Genomic DNA, 21,703 nt, shown 5'->3' with positions numbered 1-21,703 from the left:
TAAGTCCGGATCTTAGGACATGTTTCATTTCTGCCCCAAACTCCTTTACTGAGTGGAGAAATTACCACACTGTTCCAAATATTAAAGTAGGAGCCCATCTCTGAAATTCATCTATGCTGATCGGTTCTCTAGCAAGGAAACACAAAAACTAGCCTACTTGGCTTTTTCTTTTTTTAAACCAGAATGCCCTTCACTGAATGTCTATTGTACCAGGGGAAGTTATTCTGAAATCATGAATTAGAGAGGTTCAGTTTTAAGTTCCTTTTAGAAACCAGGCTCAGCTTTGAGCCTAACAACGTACTTGAAAGAGGCTAGGATGACCCGTCTGAACTGCCTCCTCTGTGTGTGTGTGTGTAATGTGTGTGTGTACATGCCCCCATTAAGAAGACTGTCTCCTTTGCCATCACTCCAGAGGCAAGTACACCATGAGATTTCCCCTTGAGGTTTTCTTATCAATTTGTATTTTTAAAAAAAATACAAATTTATTTATTTGAATGGTAGAGTGACAGGAAGGGAGGGTAGATGGAAGAGAAAGTGAGAGAGAGACATACTGAGAGAGAGAAAGAGCAAGAGCGAGAGTGAGAGCGAGAGTGAGAGAGAGAGAGAGAAATATGAGCTGGTTCACTCCCCAAGTGGCTACAACAGCCAGGGTGGAGCCAGATTGAAGCTACCAGCCAGGTCTCCCACATGGGTGACAGCAGCCTAAGTACCTGGACCATCTGCCGCTGCTTTCCCAGGTGCATTAGTGGGAAGCCGGACGGGAAGCAGAGCAGCCGACTCCTGGCACTTGGCTATGATATGCCAGCATTGCAAACTGCAGCTTAACTCGCTGTACCACACCCCAGTCCATTTTTGGTTTTTGCATACTAACCTTTATCTTTAGGGAATACCTCCCCTCAAGGAATCTGGCATTTGCTTTAACAAATATGTATTTCGTAAAGCTCAGACATTTGTAAGAGGCCTCTTGTTTGTAACTAAGTGTGGCCTCTCTCTGCAGAACACACATGGTTGGGGATCATGAAGTGGATAACGGCCTCTGGGTCACTGCTGGGGAGACAGCTCTGGGTGGTGTGGAAAGGAGCTGTCAAGAGCTGGGGGAGCAGGGCCCCACTTGTCAGCTATGTGCCCGATACAGCAGTCACCTGATTCCTGATTCCCTGCCCTGACAAGGAGACTAAGACTCAGACAGGGGAGCCTCAATATCAAACAAGGTCATGTGGTTGCAGCTTCTGGCACATAGTAGGGACTCAAAAAAAGTTAGTTCCCCTCCCCCTTTCCTTTCTCCCAAGGGTTTCTGAAATAATAGGCTTACTCCAGGAGCAAAGTATTGCCTCTATTACCCTGACTTCTCTATTGTAAAAAGAAATTTTCATCCAAAAATAAAACACAAAACAAATGTCCAGCTTAGTGAGTTATGACAAGGCGAATATGCTTTCACTGGTCAGGTGAACTTTGCATTCGCTCAGAAGTCGCTTCATGGTCTCCAACACAGCCACAGACCCTTCCCTTCCACAGTGCCCACTGCTGCTGACTTTCACAGTCAACCTGCTCAGGGTTTTAAAAATACTTTTGTCATATAAGTGAGCTTGGATAGTTTTCTTGGTGTCAATAAGGCTGAATATACATGGCAGAAATGATTTTTGCAGAATCATATATGAAAATTCTCCTACCATAAACAGAATTCTTTTTTTTTTTTTTTTTGACAGGCAGAGTGGACAGTGAGAGAGAGAGAGACAGAGAGAAAGGTCTTCCTTTTTGCCATTGGTTCACCCTCCAATGGCCGCCGTGGCCGGTGCGCTGCGGCCAGCGCACCGTGCTGATCCGATGGCAGGAGCCAGGTGCTTCTCCTGGTCTCCCATGGAGTGCAGGGCCCAAGGACTTGGGCCATCCTCCACTGCACTCCCGGGCCACAGCAGAGAGCTGGCCTGGAAGAGGGGCAACCGGGACAGAATCCGGCGCCCCGACCGGGACTAGAACCCAGTGTGCTGGCGCCGCAAGGCGGAGGATTAGCCTAGCAAGCCGTGGCACCAGCTAATGTACAGTTCTTGACTGGATTCACAATGCACCAGAGCTCTAAGGAAATCTGAATATAAAATGAAATGTGTATATATACACACACATAACAGGCAGACACCAAGTGAGGATATTCACACACACACACACACACACACACACGCCCGCACATGCCCGCATGCAATATCAGAGGGCCTGTGTTCGAGTTCTGCCTCCTCGACTCCCAATTTAAGCTTCCTGTTAATACTCACCCTGCGAGGCAGCAGTGCTGGTGCTAGGACCTGGGTCCCTGCCACTTACGTGGGAAACCCACAGTGAGTTCCAGGATCCTGGTTTGGACGTGGCCCACCCCTGGCTGTTTTGGACACTTGGGGAGTGAATCAGCAGGTGGAAGATATCTCAATCTGTTTGTCTCTGTCATTCAGCCCTTCAACTTATATATATATATATATATATATATGTAGATATATAGATATATATGAAATAAAAATAAAGGTTCCCTAGGTGGCTCCTTCAGACACCAAGTCTCAGAAGGACTGCTATAAGCAACAACAGAATAAGTTTCTTGGTGCTCTCAGAGAAACGCTTCCTTCTTGCAAAGAAACTCCCTAGTGGAATTATTTGCAAAGCTCTGGCACTATTGTACTCAGTACCAGCCCACTGAGTAAATGGCCCATAAGAAGTTTTTATTCAATTAACTGGTGGAGGAGTGCAGAATGAGATATGATTCCCCATTCGTCATCCCGATAAACAGCAAACAAATTCAGGCAAACAGCAAAAACATCATTGTAATTAAACAGCAGCAGGATAGAATTTCCTTTAGCTCCCAGAACACAGGCAGTACTGTCGGACATTCTGGACAGACCGAGAACATTTTTCCCCAAAAGACAGAAGTCTTCTCTGCAGTCCATCTGATTTTCTACTCCAATGGCACACACTTCAGAACCAAGCTGTCCCCACCTCTGCCACCCGATTCCAGTCTCCTTTGTATGGGCTCTGTCTTACTGCCCTCCCCGAAAAAGAAGAGCCTTACACTTAATCTAATCCAGCACGACAACCTCTTCTGGAATATTCCTGAGAAATGGAGGTAAAACTTCTGCCTGAAATGTTAACAGCGCAGGGACCCAAATCCTCTGCAATCATCCAATTCCAGTATATAAAACTGTGGTGCTAGGGGGACAGTCTAAACATCGGGATTATGAAGTCCTTTCTTTTTCCAGCTGAACAGCCCTGTTTGCTTCAATTACTTTTCAAAAGATGTATCTATCAGATCCTGAAATGTGACAGTTATCCTACCCTAGAATCTTCCTCCCTAGCATACAGGCTAGATTCTTTTCTCTTAGTATAGAGAGATCTACTCTGAAGCCACGCTTGTTATTCAAGATTGCTGATGGTGTGTTCCTTTGGACCCAGCCACAATGCTCAGAATTCAGTCTCTGGCAAAGACGACCCTGAGACCCTCACCCCCTCTTCCAATACACGTGGAGTGAGACTACCAATGGTTTGTTTCTCTGTTTTTATTTTGTTGATTCTTTCAGCCAAAGCATGCTGATTTCAGAATGACCTTGACACACCCCTAAACCCGCCCAGTCCTAACCACCAGGACAGCTGTCAAGCCAGCCATCTGAGAAGTGCTGTCCGCACCTGGACCTGTGTCTGATCTTACACTTGCCGGCTCAGTCCTGTGCTTTTCAGCCCTCACGTTCCTCCTGGGGGATGGCGATTCCTGCTGCTTCTGCCCCTGGGACTTCACAGGAAGTCCAACACAACCAGATCCCTGAAAGGTGTCAAGACGGACCAGGAAATAATGACCCCACTGTCACTCCACGGCCAGAGCCTGCAGCCTGCCGTGTTCTTTGGAGAAGGTTTGGTTTATTTATTTATTTTTTCCTTTCCTCTCTGTGTTCCAGTATCCTGAGTTTGGGTTTTGTTAGGATCTCCACCTGCCCTGACTCTGTAATTCAGCTCTGGCCACGTGTCTGGATAAACGTCTTGTGCTGTCTACAGGCTCTTTGTGTGTTCAGGAAACCTGGAAGCAGCTAGCAGCTTCCTCCCTGGTAATCCGGCATCTCGTCCACCAAGCAGACTGGACACATGCGGTCTTCACGCCACCAGAGCCCCCATCTCTCCTGGCTGAGCACCTGAACTGGAGTTTTCTGTAGCTCCCCCACGCCCCCAAGGATCTTCACCTGCTAAAACCATGCACCCCTTGCCATCCCACCTTTCAGTCGCGCCGCAGGTCTCAGTAATGTGTAATTTAATCATTTCTGAAACCTCAGATGCCTAGTCCCAGCGAGGCCCTTGGGCTTGTCTGGAGTAAGTGCTTGTAAACTATAAAAAACACAATATTCTAAATGAAAGAATCCCGCGACTGCTTGGGATGGGGTGACACAGGTGTTTAGTTGTTTGTTTTTCTCCTCTAACCTCAGACAGCTGCGTTTCGCCTACTTCCTGTGGTGTTTGCCATTCTCTAATTGTTACTGTCCCTGTCCAGGTTCTATGCGGAACACGATGGAGAATATAAAAAGGTTTGGCAGAACACACTGTTTTGAGTCTAGTGGCTCCCAGTGCTGGCTGCATGGTGGAATATCCTGGGGAATAAGAAAAAAAAAATCCTGATACCAGGCCCCAGACCAATGAAGTCCGAAACTGCAGGAATAAGACCCAGTTAATGAGTGGGTTTTAAAGCTCTTCAGGTGTTTCCAATGTGCAGCCGAGGCTGAGAACATCAGACAGCAGCCTGGCGGGAGAAGCACGGATTTCGAACAGGCTGGAGCCTGGAGATGCAAGGAATTTTAATGATTAAATTTTGGATCAATTGTTCTTGACCCTGGAACCAAGGAAATCCCCCAACAAGGCAAGAAGAACGTGAATGAAAGCATTTCAAAATTTTCCGGGAAACCTGAATTTTTAAAAGTTTATTTTGGTGCAAAACATTTTTAAAATCCATGCTATGAGGGATCTTCAAAAAGTTCATGAAAAATGCAGATAATGGAAAAACTATGCATAGATTTCTAAATATTTTGCTGCAGAGTAGATCTATTTTTAATTACATTTTCTCAGGGACTTTTTGAAGTACTTTGTGTATGTGTGTGTAGTTATTAAGTAGAAAAGCAAACATGAATTCTTTCTTTAAAGTGAGCACTATTTTTTTAGATATGCATAATTACTGCTGCTAAAATTGAGATTCCACATAATTAGCAACGTGGAGAAGTGATTTAGGATCAGAGGAGACTTGCCAGAGGTCAAGCAACCAGATGTCCAAACGGAACTACCGTGGCCTCTGGACTCCGTCATGGGTGGGGATAAAGTCAGCTTCCCAGTGCTCAGCTGGCTCCCGGTGTGCTTTCCCCTGAGGGGACAATGGGACCCCCGCAGAGCACAGCTCAGTCGACCCCATCTGCCCAGACTCATGGGCGGACACAGAGAGACATGAGACTGCAGCAGCATCACCAAGCCTAAGTCAGCCTGAGGGACGCACCGCTCCTGGGCCTGGCACCCAGTGGACGGATCTGGAGACAGTCTGTGTCCACAGTGTGGACATGTGCCATGACTCAGAGTGGGGCTCAAAGTTCTCTACCAGGGACCACAACTGGCCTCTGCACATCCTTGTTTACTTTGCTGCTTATGGCAAAAAAAAGAGAAAAATCTACAAAAGCCAAGTGGCTCTATCTTCCGCCTTTTCACACACATTCTACGCTTCACTGGGCTGAGTCACAGTGCTCTCTGGCACGCACGGTCTTTGTTCCCTTGGCCACACGTGGGCACGTGGCCAGATTCAGAGCGTGCTAACCCAAGCCTCCCTCAGCTGCGAAGGAGGCCTCACCTCAAATAATGATTTCCCCGCGACCAGACTTGGGCCTTAAATCCACAATTCTCTTCCTCGACTTTTCTCAACCATAGTTCCATTTCTTTCTTTCTTTCTTTATTTTTGCCTTCTGCATTTAGATCGGGAAGTAAATCTGGTTTGTTTCTTTCGAAACGAAAAGGCACAGCTGGCCAGCAGCTATTCTGAGAAGGAAGTGTACGGTTCAACGGCAGCAGGACCAGACGCCTCCAGAGCTGCCGGAGCACCATTTATTCGTCTCATGTCTTTCAGGCAAGAACGAAGAGTTCCCCCCTAAGAAGCCAGCTCCCTGATACTGGAGCTGCACAAACACTAGATGAGGTTTGGGAGAGCGGGGACTGCATGCCAAAGTCTTTCCTTACTCTCCGTCAGCAACGCCGGTCAATAAAGCACTCGGGCCTGTGACCAGCACACAGAATGGGCTCGCTGGATGGCCTGAGGCCACATCATTAAGGTCACAATGGGCCCAGAGGGAACCAGCTGGCTGAGATGTTCTGCTAGCGAGTTAAACATAGACAGGAAACCGCGTGTCTGATACTGTAAAAAAATCATTTGTCTTCCTGCCAGGGTTGGTCGAGCTTGCAAACCAAAGAGGCTGTTTTCATTTTAAAGAAATTCTACAACAACGAGAGAGCAGGGAATGAGACTGTCGCTAGAGAAGTCTTCCTCTCCCCACTTCTTTCAACATCTCAGGTTAGAGAGCTGCACCCCCACACTAACTTGTAAAGCCACAGAGCTCACAGCTCAGCGACACACACCACCCGGGCACCGAGTACTTCTCCATTCCTACTGAACCGCGTAGGTTGAACTTGGAATCAGAAGTGGCTTCTAAGCTAGCTACATGCAACTAATGCATTTATTATTTAGAGTCCTGTCCTATTCCATATAAAGAAAAAAAAAGGACCAAAACCACTACAGATCTTGACAAACAGACACAGTGGAAAAGTCAAAACAGGAGCTGGAATTATGACAAATGAAGTATCAAGGTGAGGAGACAGGTAAGCAAGGGAGGTAGTTGTGTACAACATGCGTGTGTGAAGCAAGACTGGGTTTGACTCAGCTTTAGTGATAGTGTTGAACTGGGAAATCCATAAACATTCTCATTTCCTTGTCTCCATCAGGGCTGGCCTGGCACCTGCTCCGTGAATGAAACTGCATCAACACGGCCACATCCCTCCACTCACATCCTCTGTGTGGCTGCTTCAAGAGCAGAGCAGAGCTGGCTGCACCACGGACTCCACACCCTACAGAGCTGAACACATGAGTGCTCAAGGCCTTCATCAAAGCAGCTTGCTGACCTCTGTTCCAGATGCCTCCAAGTGTCCGCAAGACCAGAAGCAAACGGGTCCTCAGGGGGAGAGCGATCTTTCCAAGATGGATTGCTGGAAGGACTTCTCCCGGCTTCCTCGTGCAGGGAGCAGCCCCCCAGCAGCCTTATATTCAGTGAACACATCCCTTTGATTCACAGGGCTGCACCACACCTAAGCACGCACAGGCCCAGGAGCGGGGGAGCACATGGTGTTGGTACCGGGCTAACCTCAAAGGGGAGACATCCAAGTCTCCTGAGACAAGAGTGCCATTTTGAACACGTGCTCGGTGCTGGGCACCAAGTTACATAAACAAATCCTCTTCAAAACCCTATTTAGGGTCGTTATTGTTTCGATGCCCGTTTTTCAATAGGGAAAATGAAGTGAAGTCATTCACCCAAGGACAGGCAGAGTGGGGACGCCAGGTCCTCTCGCACGGAAGATCACGCTCTTACTCTCTCCTATGTTGTCTACTGGAAGACGAGTATCCCACGGGCCGTCACTTGCAAGCATCGATTCTCAGAGACAGGGGGACAGGGTGAGCCTCAGGTTGTGCTTTTTGCCAAGGACTTGCTCAAGGGTGAGCCTGGGCTGCTGTTCAGTGAACAGTTCAGACAGCCTCTTGTGTGCAAAGCCTCCTGTGTGTGTGAGGCTGATATGGGAACACGGGAGGGAGGGCATTCCTTGGAGAAGGGAAGAGACTCTGATTTCTGTATGGTTCTCCTGTGGGCAGAATGTGGGGAGCCAACTGTGAGCTCTTGGGAAATCCCCAGTAGTCCTGGGAGACCCATTTCTTTGTCAAGCCTTGGGATGAGTTCATTCCATGGGTTTCATTTCAGCATAGAAAAGTTATGACTCAAGGAAACACAATGACACACCTGCAAGTGGCTGGCACAGGTGAGCACACCCACAGAGGGCTTCAATCCAGGGCAGCAATGGTCACTACTATGATCCGAGAGTTTCCACGGCGGGGTCCCTGGGCTTGAGGCCACCTTGCTGCACTTCAGCTAAGGCGGGCGTGGGCCTCCAGCCTTGCAAGCAAACTGTTGAACATCTAAGACTTGAGTCCAGTGCTAACTCCCTTTCCTACAAGGCCACAGCATTGCCTGCCATTTTCTAGAATAATCAGTTTAGTTCCAAGGAGGAAAAGTATGATAGCCAGGGAGCCAATCACTGGGGTGCTGGAAGGGGCTGAGAGGTATGCCCTCCTTGGGTCCTCTCTGGCCTTCCATGGATCCAGCTCCTGCAGATGATCATAACAAACAGCCGAGAAACAAACTGTGTCAGCCCCACGCTTCTTAAGGCCAATGCCATGATGTCTCCAGAGCTGTCTGTATCCAGTTCAGATCAGGATCTTTAAAACACATCTTGGAAACCTTCCTGAATGTCTTTTGGCTTTGGGGAATATTAGGGGACAAACCCACAGATAAGCTAACATGAGCATTATGGAATCAAGAGACATGTTCACCAAGAAGGTCCTCTGATCTCTGTATGTAGATCCATGTTGACTTCTCTGCAAACGAATTTTCACATAGCGGCTGAAAATGACCCCAGTGCACGGATGCACTGAGTGAAGTATACTTAGGTCATTTCTAAGTAACATTGCTCCACACGGAAGGTATTCCTCTTGGACCTGTCAGCCCAGAGAGCTACTTGCACAAAGTTAACAAGACTCCCATCTCCCCAGCCGGGTGCGTGCACGTGCGGGATTCTCGTACTCCAGTGTGCCAACCACTGAGGACCCTGTGAGGCACGGGTGTGGAGGTGTGCACTTCTACCAAGCTCGGTAGTGATGCTGGCCTGACTGAGCTGTAGAAGTGCAGAGCTTGGCACAGAGTGCGCTGCTCACGCAGGGTAAGACAGGAGGCCCCTCTATGTGCCAGCCACCCTGCACGGCTCCCCCCAGCACCACCTCCTTGAATCCCTACACCCAGCACCCGTCACCAGTGCCAATCCGTCAGTGGCGGCCAGTCAAAGGAAGGCCACGCGGCCCCAAGCAAGCTTTCGGCTGGGGAACAGAAAGCATCCCCAGGGCAAGCATGGACTGCGATTTCCCTAATCACTGATCTGGAAGGCTCTTGTGAGCTTTCCAGTTTTATTTAGCTGCTTCCTGCTGTGACTCTGCGTCAAAACAGGAACAGCGTGCCTAATTTGTAATATTATCCAACAATGCCAGGGGTGTGGCTGGCTTTGATTACCAGTCCTGGACTCAGCAGGCTCCCGAGGCCTCTGAGAAGGCGTGTGGAGAGAAAAGAGAAGGCGGACAGGGCGGGGAGTCAAACAAAGCAAGCCCCTCTGAAAGCCTGCGGGGCCCAGCCTCAGGGTCTGGACATGGGGCTGGAACACACACTGCGGCCAGAGCTCCGCGGCGAACCCTCCATGCTGGGCCAGACCTCAGGGTCCAGACAGGCACCAGGCTCAGCCCCCTGAACCAAGCCCACATAACGTTAACAGCAGCCAGACAGTGCGAGGCACTCCCATGAGCACTTGGCATGTATGACTCGATCTCATCCTCACAGTAACGTCTTCCACCCCCATTTTATTTCCATTTTCCAGGCAAGGGGACTGAAGCATGCTGGTGTCCGGTCGCCAGCCCCGAGGGGCGGAGCTGAGCGGCTGGGAAAGAGGTCTGCCATCCAGAAAGCCTGCGGCTCTCGCTCCCTGAACGGCTGAAATCAGCTCCACACCCAGGACTCTGCAAGTCCACTGTCCTCAGTGTGCCTGGAAACCAACTCTGAAATGCATACAGCTGGGGGCTGAGTCTTCCAGGTTCGCTTTGCTTTGCAAAGCAAGTCCATCCTCTGCAAGCCCACAGGGCAGCCTTCGGAGTTCTTCCTCTCCCGCACTGTGACACTGTGACACTGGCTTCAGTCCTGCTGCCTGTCAGGCCTTGTCTGATGGGCTGCTGTCACCAGGCCATCCACCATGATCAACCCAAACATCCTCGCTTCGCAGTGAAATTCTGGTGAGTGCAGAGATCGACTCTGACATCTTTTGGCAAGAGAGAACCTTCAGGGACGGGACAGGCATGAGATTGTCTCTGGCCTCATTTCAGCTGCTCCTCGACAGTGCTCCTGGGCCCTCTGGGAGTTGGGAACCACCAGGCACCAGATGCCCCTTGGGGCATTTCAGGGGTTAAGAGTGGGCAGCTGGTTGAAAGCAGGGCCTCTTCCATGCTTCTGTTCTAGAACAAGGGTTAGCAACACCTCTCCGCAAACCACAGCTTCTAGGGAACTCAGTACACCAGCACGTGAGGGAGAGCTGCCCTGACCCCTTCTCTCGCAATGCCGCGTGGCCCCTGCTAATGCCCTTGGAAGGCAGGCCTGAAACCCAAGACGAGGAAGCAACGCTGAGTGGAGAGTGTAGCGTAGACAGCGACCCGCGGTCCCTGCAGAGGACTGACAGCAGGTCACCTGACTTCTGTGCGCCTCTCTTCCCTCCTCTTCCTCATTCGCAACTGGGTGTACCGACCTCACTCCCGTGCTAAACCCTGTGAGGATCAGCTCGGCGCATCTTCCCTGCATTTGCTCTAGATTTCTCCGGTGCGGAAAGAAGTGCACTTGGACAAGATGACCAGGACCCAAGGCGTACGAGCCATTGCCAAAAGCTGACCTCCAAAAGCCAGGAAGGAGTGGTGGTAGGCAGGCTGTGGGCCCCACTGCACCGTCACCGTCTGCCAGGCCTCACCAAGAAGCCACGTGGAGTGGCCGAGAAAGCCCAGGCTAGAGAGATTTAACACTGGTTTCGGTATTCCCTGTCATCCGAGCCTGGGTCCAGAGGATGGGGGCTATAGCCTACATTAAGTATTTGAATTGGAAGTTCACAAACTACAGGAAGAAAATAAACAACATTTGAGACTAAGAATAATAACTCCCTGGTGTTGACTGCAAAGGGGCGGTCAGGTTGTAAATGCTGCATCCAGTCCCCAGCGCGCCTGTGGCCACACAGCTATATACACCTGTCACAAGTCAGCAGGCTTCACTTCTCAAATGGGTGAATTTCACTTTCTGTAAAGTAAATGTCAAGGCGTCAGACTTTTAAAAGCGTCAGCATTGTGCTCTACCACATTCTGGATTCACGCATAATTCTCTCCAGAGACATCCCCTCGAAAGGTTGCGTGATCAACTGGTAACGACCGCCACCAGGGACATGGAGATGGGCAGACACAATGGAAGGAAGGCTTACTTCCCAATGCACCCTGTTTTGTAGCATTGGACTATTTTACAGTGTGCATAGATCATCTGTTTAGAAAGACAGGCACAGGTCGGGAGACAGAGAGAAAAAGAAGGAAGTAAAATGAGGGAAGAGAGGGAGGGGAGACGGAAGGAAGGGAGGGAGGGAAGGAAGGAAGGGAGGGAGGGAAGGAGGGAGGGAGAGAGCGGAGGAGGAGGAGAAGCAGGCAGGCAGGCTGACTGGCCTGCCTCCCAACTGGTGCCATACACAGCCCATTACAAATCTGAGTTCTGTCACCACCTAATTGCTTGATCCCAGATGAAGAGAAGTGATGTTCATAGCAGGTGCCCCTGGGGTGGCCAGCGGATGACATGAGGTCATGGCCAGGAAGGTGTGGACAGCGCTGCACACAGCAGTTGGTTTACTCTGAGCATCAGCTCTCACTGACAGTGGCCCTGATCGTGAAGAGCTGCACTTCCAAAGCACACGTGGGGCTCAACTTTGCTTCCTTAACACACTGAAGACAAGCAGAAGGTGTGAGTGGCTGCCATCCCTGGCGTGGCTGCAGATTGGAAACCTGGCAGGGAGAACAGAGTGCTGTCCTAAGAACAACACAATAGGGGCTGGCACTGTGGCCTAACGGGTAAAGCCACTACATGCAGTGCCGGCATCCCACATGGACGCCAGTTTGAGACCCAGCTGCTCCACTTCCAATCCAGCTCTCTGCCATGGCCTGGGAAAGCAGTGGAAGATGGCCCAAGTCCTTGAGCCCTTATACCCACATGGGAGACCCGGAAGAAGCTCCTGGCTCCAGGCTTTGAATCGGCACAGCTCCAGCTGTTGCAGCCATCTGGGGAGTGAACCAGCGGATCGGATCGAAGAATTCTTTCTCTCTCTCTCTCTCTCTCTCTCTCTGCCTCTGCCTCTCTGTAACTCTGCCTTTTAAATAAATAAATAAATAAATAGTGCAAGCACACTCTAACTCCCCATCTTCAGGTCTGCTACCTGGTTTGACTTGGAGTGGGGAAACCAAGACTGCTTTAGGAGACTTCATTTCTTGGTATAAAAAAAGAGGTGGTGGCAGTAGGAGGAAAAATGGAACCCACAATGTTGCACCTAAAACGTGCTGTTTCCTGTGGGGGGGGGGAGATTCCACTGCAGAGCAGAGAGAGGTTCAAATGGCAAACGCCCCCCCTCCCACCCACTGCAGGACACTCCAGAAGTTTCCGGAATCACCCAGACACCTGAGTCACTGGCTGTGTGGGGTTTCCCGAGTTATAATGAGAAATGCCAGTGTGCTGATGACTCTGCCTAAGAAGGAAGGAAATATTCGTCCGCTAATGAATAAGAGGAAAAATGTGAATGGACGCCCACGGTTGTCACCTGAGTTGAAACACGCAAAAACCGGAGTCAGGAAAGTGTCAGTAGATAAAGAAACATCACACTTGCAGACCACTTATCAACACGTGTCCTTGGGGTGAAATACATTCTTCTACTGCGGACAATCCAGTAGACAGATGGACAGCACGTTGTATACCCGGCTGCACACGTGCCCGGGCCTTCTTTTGGGAGGTGAACTACTAGATAAAGTTGACAAGTCACCCCAGGAGAGCAAGGGTCACCATTCTTCAGCATGACTTTATCTAGTCACATCTTCAAGTCACACAAGTCACACAGGGAATATCAAAGAAATAGGATGCTTACAGGACGAGGGGGTAGGAAGGAGGAGGGATTTTGCAAAGTTGTGCCGAAAGAGGAGGCACACCTGCTTTCAACGCCCTGAGAAGCTGCATGGGTGGGGAGCTGGGCAGGGGGAGACAATGCCAGCAGCAGGTGACGGACACAGGAAAAGAGAGCGTCAGATGTGTCGGCTGCTGCGTGCCACACACGGAACACGGGAACACCCCACTCACTCAGTGGCAACACGTGCAGGAACAAGGCCGGCGTGCAAACACGGTCCTGTGTTTTGCACGGATTCTTTTCATTGAATCAGACCTATTTCAGTCTAACTTTCCCCACTCTGAATCTACATGCCTAAAAGCAAGGCGACATCGTTTTGGCGAAGTTAAAAGACAGATTTGCCTTTAGTGTTGGAGATGGTTCGGGGGGACTCTGGCACTCATACGTCCCTTTGCAGAACAGAACAACTTGGCAGTGGTTCTCCATATTTGAAATATGCATGACGTTGGATCCAGGAATTTCACTCCTAGCCACCCACCTTGCGGAAATTCGCATAAACACAAGATTATTTTTTAAACAAACATATTCAATAAAGCACTAAGTGGAAAACCTAAATAACCCACCAGCAGGGGAATGGTTAGATTAGTCATGGAAGATAAAACATATTATTCTATTCATTACATTGTATTTATTAGGTTATTGTTATATAACTGAACGATAATTAGAAGATGTGCAGTGTATCTCTAAGTACTAGAAGGAAGTATAAAGTGGTTGAATGAAAAAGTGTTGTAAAGATATAGTATGATCAAATATTTGCATTGAAAGATGGATGGCTGAACACACGGGTTAAGGAGGGAAGAGGGAGAAGGGGAGGTGTGGGGAGAGAGACTTTGAAGGAAGGAGACAGGGAGGATGTGGGGAGAGAGACCGTGAAGGAGAGAGACACACATGCACGCAGCCAAGTGTCAACCAGGTAAGGATGAGCGGACAAGGAAATGCATTTTCCTTTTTCATTTTTACATCCTGTGCCCGTTTCAGCTTTGACAAGGGATATGCACTTGTGCGATGAAAGCCCCTGAGAAGGTTTTGCAATGGAGATGGGTGTGGTGTGCGCCCTCCTGGGAAGCCGAGTGAACGCTGAACTTCAGAGACATAGGCCACCACCTAACTTCCCCTGGCTCCACGGGGGAAACGCTGGCTCCTTATTTTCCCACTGCATTTTTTTCCTCTGTGCCCTTTAGACAGATCCTAGGAACATGGATGCAAAACCTGAGTTCATTTCAAGTCCCCCTCCAGGACCTGTTGGCGCCCCTCCAAAGGGGTGGTTTCCCAATTTGGGCAGAATCAGAACCATCTACAGGGCTTGCAATGACACCGATCACCGGGCCCTCCCCATTCCTCCAGAGCTGCTGATCCAGCGGGTCTGGGGTGGGGCCTGAGAATCTGCACTGCATTGCTAACAGGTTCCCAGGGGATGCTGATGCCTCTGCCCCGGGGGGCTGCACTTCAAGACCCACTGCTCTAGGAGAAAGGCACTGTCCGCCAAAGGCAAATGACAACACCGGCTCTGGCGAGCCAGATTTGGTGAGGGCATAACCAGCCCTGCTGCTCCATATGCCTCCTGCCACCAGGAGAATGGTGGCTGCCCCGCAGAGGGACAGCTGGCCTCCAGGCCTGCACACAGCGAGGCTGAAACTCACCCTCAGAGAAGATGATGTGGTCATTGCACTCGTCAGTGCTGCAGGAACACATGAAGAAAGTCTCCCCAAACACCTTCTTTTCTTTCATGATACACTTTGGAGAGGCAGAATCTTCCAGAAGGAATCCATGGTAGGCGAGCTTGGGGTCGTGACACACAGTCTCCAGGGTTATGTTTTCATCGTTCTTCCTCCTGGAGTGCAGAGGAGCACGGGGTTGAGGGGAGAGAGGGAGAGAACGGATGAATGAGGTCTGAGGACAGAGGGGACCCTACTGTCATTTAAATAATAATAAACACTGTCATTCTCCAGGAGCAGGCTGCCCCCAGGCTCCTGCACCTGCTCTCATTTCCCTTGTCCTTGTCTCAGAACCCAGTGGGGGATAACCCTGATGGCTTTCCTGGGAGACTGTCCTGCTAGAGAAATTAAGGTCTGATTTAAAACCATTAAGGGGAGCAGCCCTGGGGCTCAGGGGCTAAGCCACCACTTGGAACACCAGCATCTAACAGTGCAGGGCTGTTTCGAGTCCTGGCTGTTGTGCTTCCAATCCAGTTTCTTGCTAATGTGCCTGGAAGGCAGCAGAAAATGGCCCGAGGCCCACCTGGGTGGGTGACCCAGATGGAGTTCCTGGCCCAGCCTTGGCTGTTGGAGGGACTTGGAGAGTGAACCAGAGGATGGAAGATCTCTCACGCTCTCTCCTGTTTCTCCCTCTCTCTGTCTCTCTGCCTTTAAAAGGCATACCTAAATAGACAAATCTTTTGAAAAATAAAATCATTAAGGAGGAAGTAATGGGAAAAAGAAGATCCCGATGTACTGGAGATAATTCCAGTCGTGCATCCTGAATGTGTGCTAAGGCTCCCTCCCTCCCCTAGTTCATCAGCAGAATCAGGGTCCTGGGGAGCTCGACTGCTCTCACAGGGCAGGCCTGGGGAGCCCTGGCAGTTCCTCTTCCGCTGTCTGCTGGGTCACAGGGCCCTGCGCATGAGGGAGAGATGCCATGTCAGCAGCTGGCTCTGCCGAGAAAATGGGCAGCATTGTCCCAGATAACGCACTGGATTTTCCCCCAACGACAGAAAGGAGCAGTGGAGGAAAACCAAAGCACGTGGGGCAGAAGTACAGGGTGTTTGTCACCTACAGGTCAGGGAAATAGTTCTGATTATTTCTGCCTGGAGTCTCCCTCCACATCACCTATTTGGGGACTAACTGAGCTGAGGACTCAGAGAATCTCTCACACGGCATTTCTTTGGGCCTTGGGAAATGCTCTAAGTTGGCTCCCAACGGACATTGCATTTAATGAATTGATTAATGTCCACTATTGCAACTGCAAAGACTGAAATAAAAGTCCTGCATTCTGGGAAAAGGGCGTCACCCCTCTCCCCACTTCCCACTGTTCCTTTATGAATGCGTGACCACAGATGACTGTCCCACACCAAGGTGGCTCTGACCCTCTGCAGGTCACCTTTGTAGATGCAAAACACACATGAAGTGGCAGAGGAGGAACCAAGGGGTGGGCAAATTTGCCTTTAGATGAAGTGATAGGTCCAGTGAGTTTTGCTAGTGTCACCTCCCTTAGGAAGAATTCTGAATGCATGGTCATGAACACACGCATCTGCCAATATACACATGTGCACAAGCCCCCTACACACACCCTGCACGAGCTCACTGCTCACAGTGAGGAAAATGGAAGGAGCTAAACACAAGCAGGAGCTAAGAAATGGCTTTCACCTGGAACAGGAGGTGGTGCACACCCAGCAAAGGGAGAGCAATGTTGACGAGGATCACCTCGGTGTTGCCTGCAAGGATGCTACGGGCCAGGAGGAGCCGGAGTCGGGGTGAGGATGGAGCAGCCCAGCAGGAATGGAGTCGGGGATTCTGACACCATCACAGCCTATGGCTGACTCCAGCAGGGGCACACGGGCCCTCGATGCCAGTTCATGCGTTCTTGAAGTAGAACTCCAGCAGGCACAAGTGGAGCAAACTTTTGCGAAGTGGGCCCTCCTTTTGCAGGCAGAGCAACAATCAGAATCCTGACTGTAGGAGGTCTTGAGGGCACTAACTGAAAGTTGACGTGATCACACAGCAAATGATGCATATTGAAATGACTATCCAATTTTAATCCCAAAGTTCCTGGGCAGGAGCTTTGCAAAATATACAGCCATGGAAGGAGTGAGGTCACCTGGCCTGTCCTTACAGTGGTGTGTAGAAGCAGGTTGCTCTCTGTTTTCCATAAGAAAAGGAAGGCTTGCTGAACCTTCAGCACTCTCATCATAAAGCATGGCGCTTCCTCCTTGCATAGCTTCTACAAGCCGGGGAAGGAACTGTGATCCAGGAAATCCAGCTGCTCTGCCATCACTGGGCAGCTCTTTCGAGTTTGCTTTCTACCTCCCGTTGCTTAAAGAAGTAAAATCAGAGAGAGCACAACTGGAAGATCGGGGTCTGGGTAAAGTCTTAACTGCTTTCTCTACTTACTCCTGAAATAGCTCACAGCCAGGAAGAGCTAGATTTGCAAAACATCACTGGACACAGTTGGTCATAGGAAGGGAAAATACAGTCGAAGACGTACAGACTTCTCTCTGTCCTGTGCCATTTGCTCTGAGCCGTGGAAGAGGTTGTCAGTATCCATTAGAAGAAACACTGTCGTGAAATTAATCTTGATTCCAAAATACTTCCATCCCTAGCCAAAGCGGAAGTATTTTACGTGGAGTGGGTACACAACTGATAGAACTTGAATGAACCACTGACCGACTGAATGACAAGAACACTAAAGTTCATGAAGAGCACTGGGATCCACTACCATGATAAAGTCTTGCTGGTTCCACGTTGGCTATTTTTCAAGACAGCCTCCCATCTAGTGCGGGCTTCCTGGAAACAGATATGGAGGCCGTGAGGCTTCCACGCCAGGTTCCCTCTGCCCTTGAAAGGGAGTGGAGAGAGCCTCAGTAAGTGGAGGGAGACTGACCCACCATGCAGCACATGCAGGCTGCAGCACAGGCCTCCCCCGACCCCCAGAAGCTCTGAAGCTGGGATGCCCCCTTAGCAACTGTCCCAAGGGCCAGTGCTATGGTGCAGTGGATCAAGTCGCTCCTGGGATGCCAGCATCCTGTATTGGAGTGCTAGTTCTGGTCCCGGATACTCTGACTCTAATCCAGTCTCCTCCTAATGCAACTTGGAGGCTGCAGGTGATGATGCAAGCGCTTGGGTCCCTGCCACCTGCTTGGGAGCCACAGTTTCTGGACTTCAGCTTCAGCCTGGCCCAGCCCTGACTATTGTGGGCTTTTGGGAAGTGAGCCAGCAGGTGGAAGATCTCTCTCTGTTTCTTTGTTGGTATGCCTTTCAAGTAGATTAAAATAAACATTTTTTAAAGACGTATTTATTTATTTGAAAGACAAAGTTACAGAGGGAAATGGAGACACAGAGAGAGAGAGAGAGAGTGTGTGTGTATCTTCCATCCAGTGGTTCACTACCCAAATGACACATCAGCCGGATCTGGGCCAGGCTGAAGTCAGGAGCTGGGAGCTTTATCTGGGTCTCCCATGTGGATACAGAAGCCCAAGGAATTGGGCCATCTTTTTTTTTTTTTTTTTTTGACAGGCAGAGTGGACAGTGAGAAAGAGAGACAGAGAGAAAGGTCTTCCTTTGCCGTTGGTTCACCCTCCAATGGCCGCCGCAGCTGGCGCACTGCGGCCGGCGCACCACGCTGATCCGAAGCCAGGAGCCAGGTGCTTCTCCTGGTCTCCCATGGGGTGCAGGGCCCAAGCACTTGGGCCATCCTCCACTGCACTCCCGGGCCACAGCAGAGAGCTGGCCTGGAAGAGGAGCAACTGGGACAGAATCCGGTGCCCCGACCGGGACTAGAACCCGGGGTGCCGGCGCCATAGGTGGAGAATTAGCCTAGTGAGCCGCGGCGTCGGCCGGGCCATCTTCTGCTGCTTTCCTAGGCACATCAACAGAGAGCTGGATAGGAAGTAGACGGGCTGGGACTTGAACTGGTGGCCATATGGGATGCATTTAATCCATTACATCCCAGCGCCGGCCCTCAAAGTAAACATTTTTTAAAATGCCTCAAATTGAAGCACTGTAGCCATTAATTTGAACCCTTGCATCAGCCAGCCACAGGGTGCTGGCTGCCCATGACAGGAAGTTCCTAGAGGGACTTTGGGGTGATCCCTCGGCAGCCAACACTCCCAAGGAGTGCGTGCCTGGGTCCTGAGGGGGACTGGGAGGTAACACCCCAGCACCCCCTACCCTGCCCTTGCTCATCATCAAGGTGCCACTCCATGGAGTGTTGACCTTTGCCAAGACAGGCTAGAGCCATTCTCACCGTGCTTACTCCTGATGGCTGGCATACAGTGAAAACAAGGAGCTTCCGTCTCCCTACACACCCATGAATTCTGAGACCAGCAGAGGCTGTATTCTGGAGGAAACTGATCGATCTTCAATCATGTGGACTTGTATGATGGGTCAGAGAAGATTCTGAATTAGAAGCTCCTGCTTACGCTCTCACACCACGGTGGGTAGCTACGTAGACGACCAGCAGAGGACGGGGCCACAGAAGGAAGCGTTGGAGCTGTCTAGGGCAGGGTCTCTATTCTTTCTGCTCAGGACCCAGCCCCTCCCTGAAATCCACTTGACTGTCCCAGGAAAGGAGATCTTCCTGCTGGTAAACCTTGGTTGTGAAAATGTTTAAACTGAGGCTGAGCACAAGCCTTCTTATATGAGGATATTTCAAAATACATATGGAATAAGGAACCAAAGGTTTACTTTGTTGCAATTTTTAAAAAAATCTATGCATCATATTTTTCATAATGCGCATTTTCCACGAACTTTTTAAAGACCCTTGTAAATGTTGCTGCTGCTTCCTCTACCTTTAGAGTGTTGCAGAGTAAGTTGATTAAACATTTCCGTTTCTTTCTTTAAGATTTATTTTATGTATTTGAAAGAGTGACCCCAAAAGGGAGAGACAGAGAGACAGGGAGAGAGAGCTTTCATCTGCTGGTTCCCTCTCCAAATGCCTGCAACAGCCAGGGTGGCCCAGGCCAAAGTCAGGAGCTGGGAACTGCCTCCAAGTACTCAGTCTTCTTGTGCAGCCTCCCATAGTGCACACCGGCCTGCAGCTGGATAGGAAGCAGAGGTGGCAGTGGTGCAAGGCCCTCTGACGCGGGATGCACGCATTGCAAGTGGCGGCTTTTGTGGCTGCCCCACAAGGCGCACCCTGAGTCCCATTCTCTCCACGGAACCCATGTCCTCTCTGCGGAGCGTTCAGCTCTCTCAGCCACCCCTCTGATAGCAATGCTTTCTAAACCTATGATCCCTGAGCCCTCTTCTCTGTACACACTCTTTGCCAGAGTCCCTTCCTCGAAAGCATTGGCCAGACCTGGACAGGAATGAAACACCAGCGGGACAGCAAGCTGCCTTGACAGGTCTTTGTTGTTAACACTCCTGTAGTTCTTAAGAAACCAGCTCATCCCTTGGTACGGATGAAAATTTGCAAAGTCTCCATATCTACCACCAAGGCTAAATGTGCACAGTCTGCAGAAAGCCTCAGGAGGCGAGAAAGTCAGGTTTGAATACTTGTTTGTCAAGGAGACATATGGACTACTCCTAAACAACCAATAGACTCAAAACATCAGCATCAAGCTTGATAGGTGTTGCATCCGTAACGAATCCCATTAACGATCATGGCTGTTCATCGCTTGCTTACACTTCTGCGTCCATAACCCGTGAATTTATCAAGCAATGCATGAGTACCAACTGCTCATGTGCGAAGATGTATGTGTACACATGGGGAAGGGGAGGAGAGAGAGAGACAGAGACAGAGACCGCAAGAGAAAAGAGACAACGCAGAACTTGGCTCAGGAGCAGAACCCTGCATAGCTCAACCGTTATGAATGACCCAACCAGGGCTTCTGAAAGAGCAGGGGGGTGTTCCTCTAATTCCCCAAGCAGCTGTCCTATGTGGCAGGTGCCCCCCAACTTTTCTTCTCCACTTCTGCCACAACACAGAAAAACAAAGCTCCTGGTGGTGCCACTAGGGGGTCCTGAGGAAGACTCAGTTAAATGGCAAGTGGGAAATTCTTATTCCTTAAAGAATTCATTATTAATTGTTAACTAATTAGCTTGAGCGAAACAGAGAGAAGGGGAGAGCAACAGACTGATGGAAAGAGCTTTCATGCACTGGCTCATTCCGCAAATGTCCACGACTGCCAGGGCTGCGCTGAGCTGAAGATTGGAGCTGGGAGCCCTACCTGGCTCCCCTGCATGGGGGAGAGGGATTCAGGACAGGATGCAGGTACTTGAGCCATCACCTGATGCCTGCCAGGGTACAGGTGCCCCAACTGGTGTCTTAACCACTAGGCCAAATGCTTGTCGCCTATGCCCCCAATTCCAGTTTTTGATACAAGGAAGAGTTTCCAGATTAATTGTATTATTATATAAGTATTAAAGTATATTCTCTCTCTCTCTTTTTCACATACACACACACGCACACACACACAGAGGCACTTAAAAAAGTCCATAGAAAATGGAATTAAAAGATAATGACCATTATCTACAATCCTCTCGAAGTACCCTCTTATAGACATGGGTGTGTCTATGGGAACATGGACCAGGTACCCATGGAAAGTACACAGAATCCGTGAAAAGAGCCAGTCCTGGGGAAAGGGAAATGGGACGACTGTCTCCACATAAGGGATGGAGACGCTGACTGGTGCCACCAGCACACGCTGCTCGTGGGAGGGAGCGAAGGCAGAGAGTGTGACTTCATCCGAGGCAGCCTTACCAGACGGCCACGCAGACTTCGTGTGCCTTCTCACAGATGGACGTGATGCTGCAGTTGCTCATGCAGGACTTCTGGTTGTCACAGGTGGAAGATCGCACATCGCAAAACTTGCACAGTTGTGGGAACTTGACGGCGCCATTGTTGTCCGTGACCATCATGTCGTTATTAACTGAGGGAAGAGAAAGACACAATCATTAGTCAACTGCCA

The 21,703-nt window shown here is 50.0% G+C and overlaps 1 protein-coding gene across 2 annotated transcripts in view; it reads right to left on the bottom strand.

Annotated features, from left to right (window-relative positions):
- TGFBR2 (transforming growth factor beta receptor 2) overlaps positions 1-21,703 on the bottom strand; it is an 87,703-nt gene that overhangs the window by 30,003 nt on the left and 35,997 nt on the right. For both annotated transcript variants that reach the window (XM_070071692.2, NM_001177748.1), the window contains 2 exon segments: positions 21,496-21,664; positions 14,721-14,911 (listed from right to left, as the gene is read on the bottom strand). In XM_070071692.2, coding sequence (XP_069927793.1) covers positions 14,721-14,911; positions 21,496-21,653 — 349 coding nt within the window. In that variant the 5' untranslated portion in view covers positions 21,654-21,664.

This window comes from Oryctolagus cuniculus, chromosome 4, assembly GCF_051225735.1.
Source record: "Oryctolagus cuniculus isolate XC-2025 breed Fujian yellow rabbit chromosome 4, ASM5122573v1, whole genome shotgun sequence".
NCBI lineage: Eukaryota > Metazoa > Chordata > Mammalia > Lagomorpha > Leporidae > Oryctolagus > Oryctolagus cuniculus.
The sequence above is the reverse complement of the archived record's forward strand: the minus strand, read 5'-3'. Positions and strand labels throughout refer to the sequence as shown.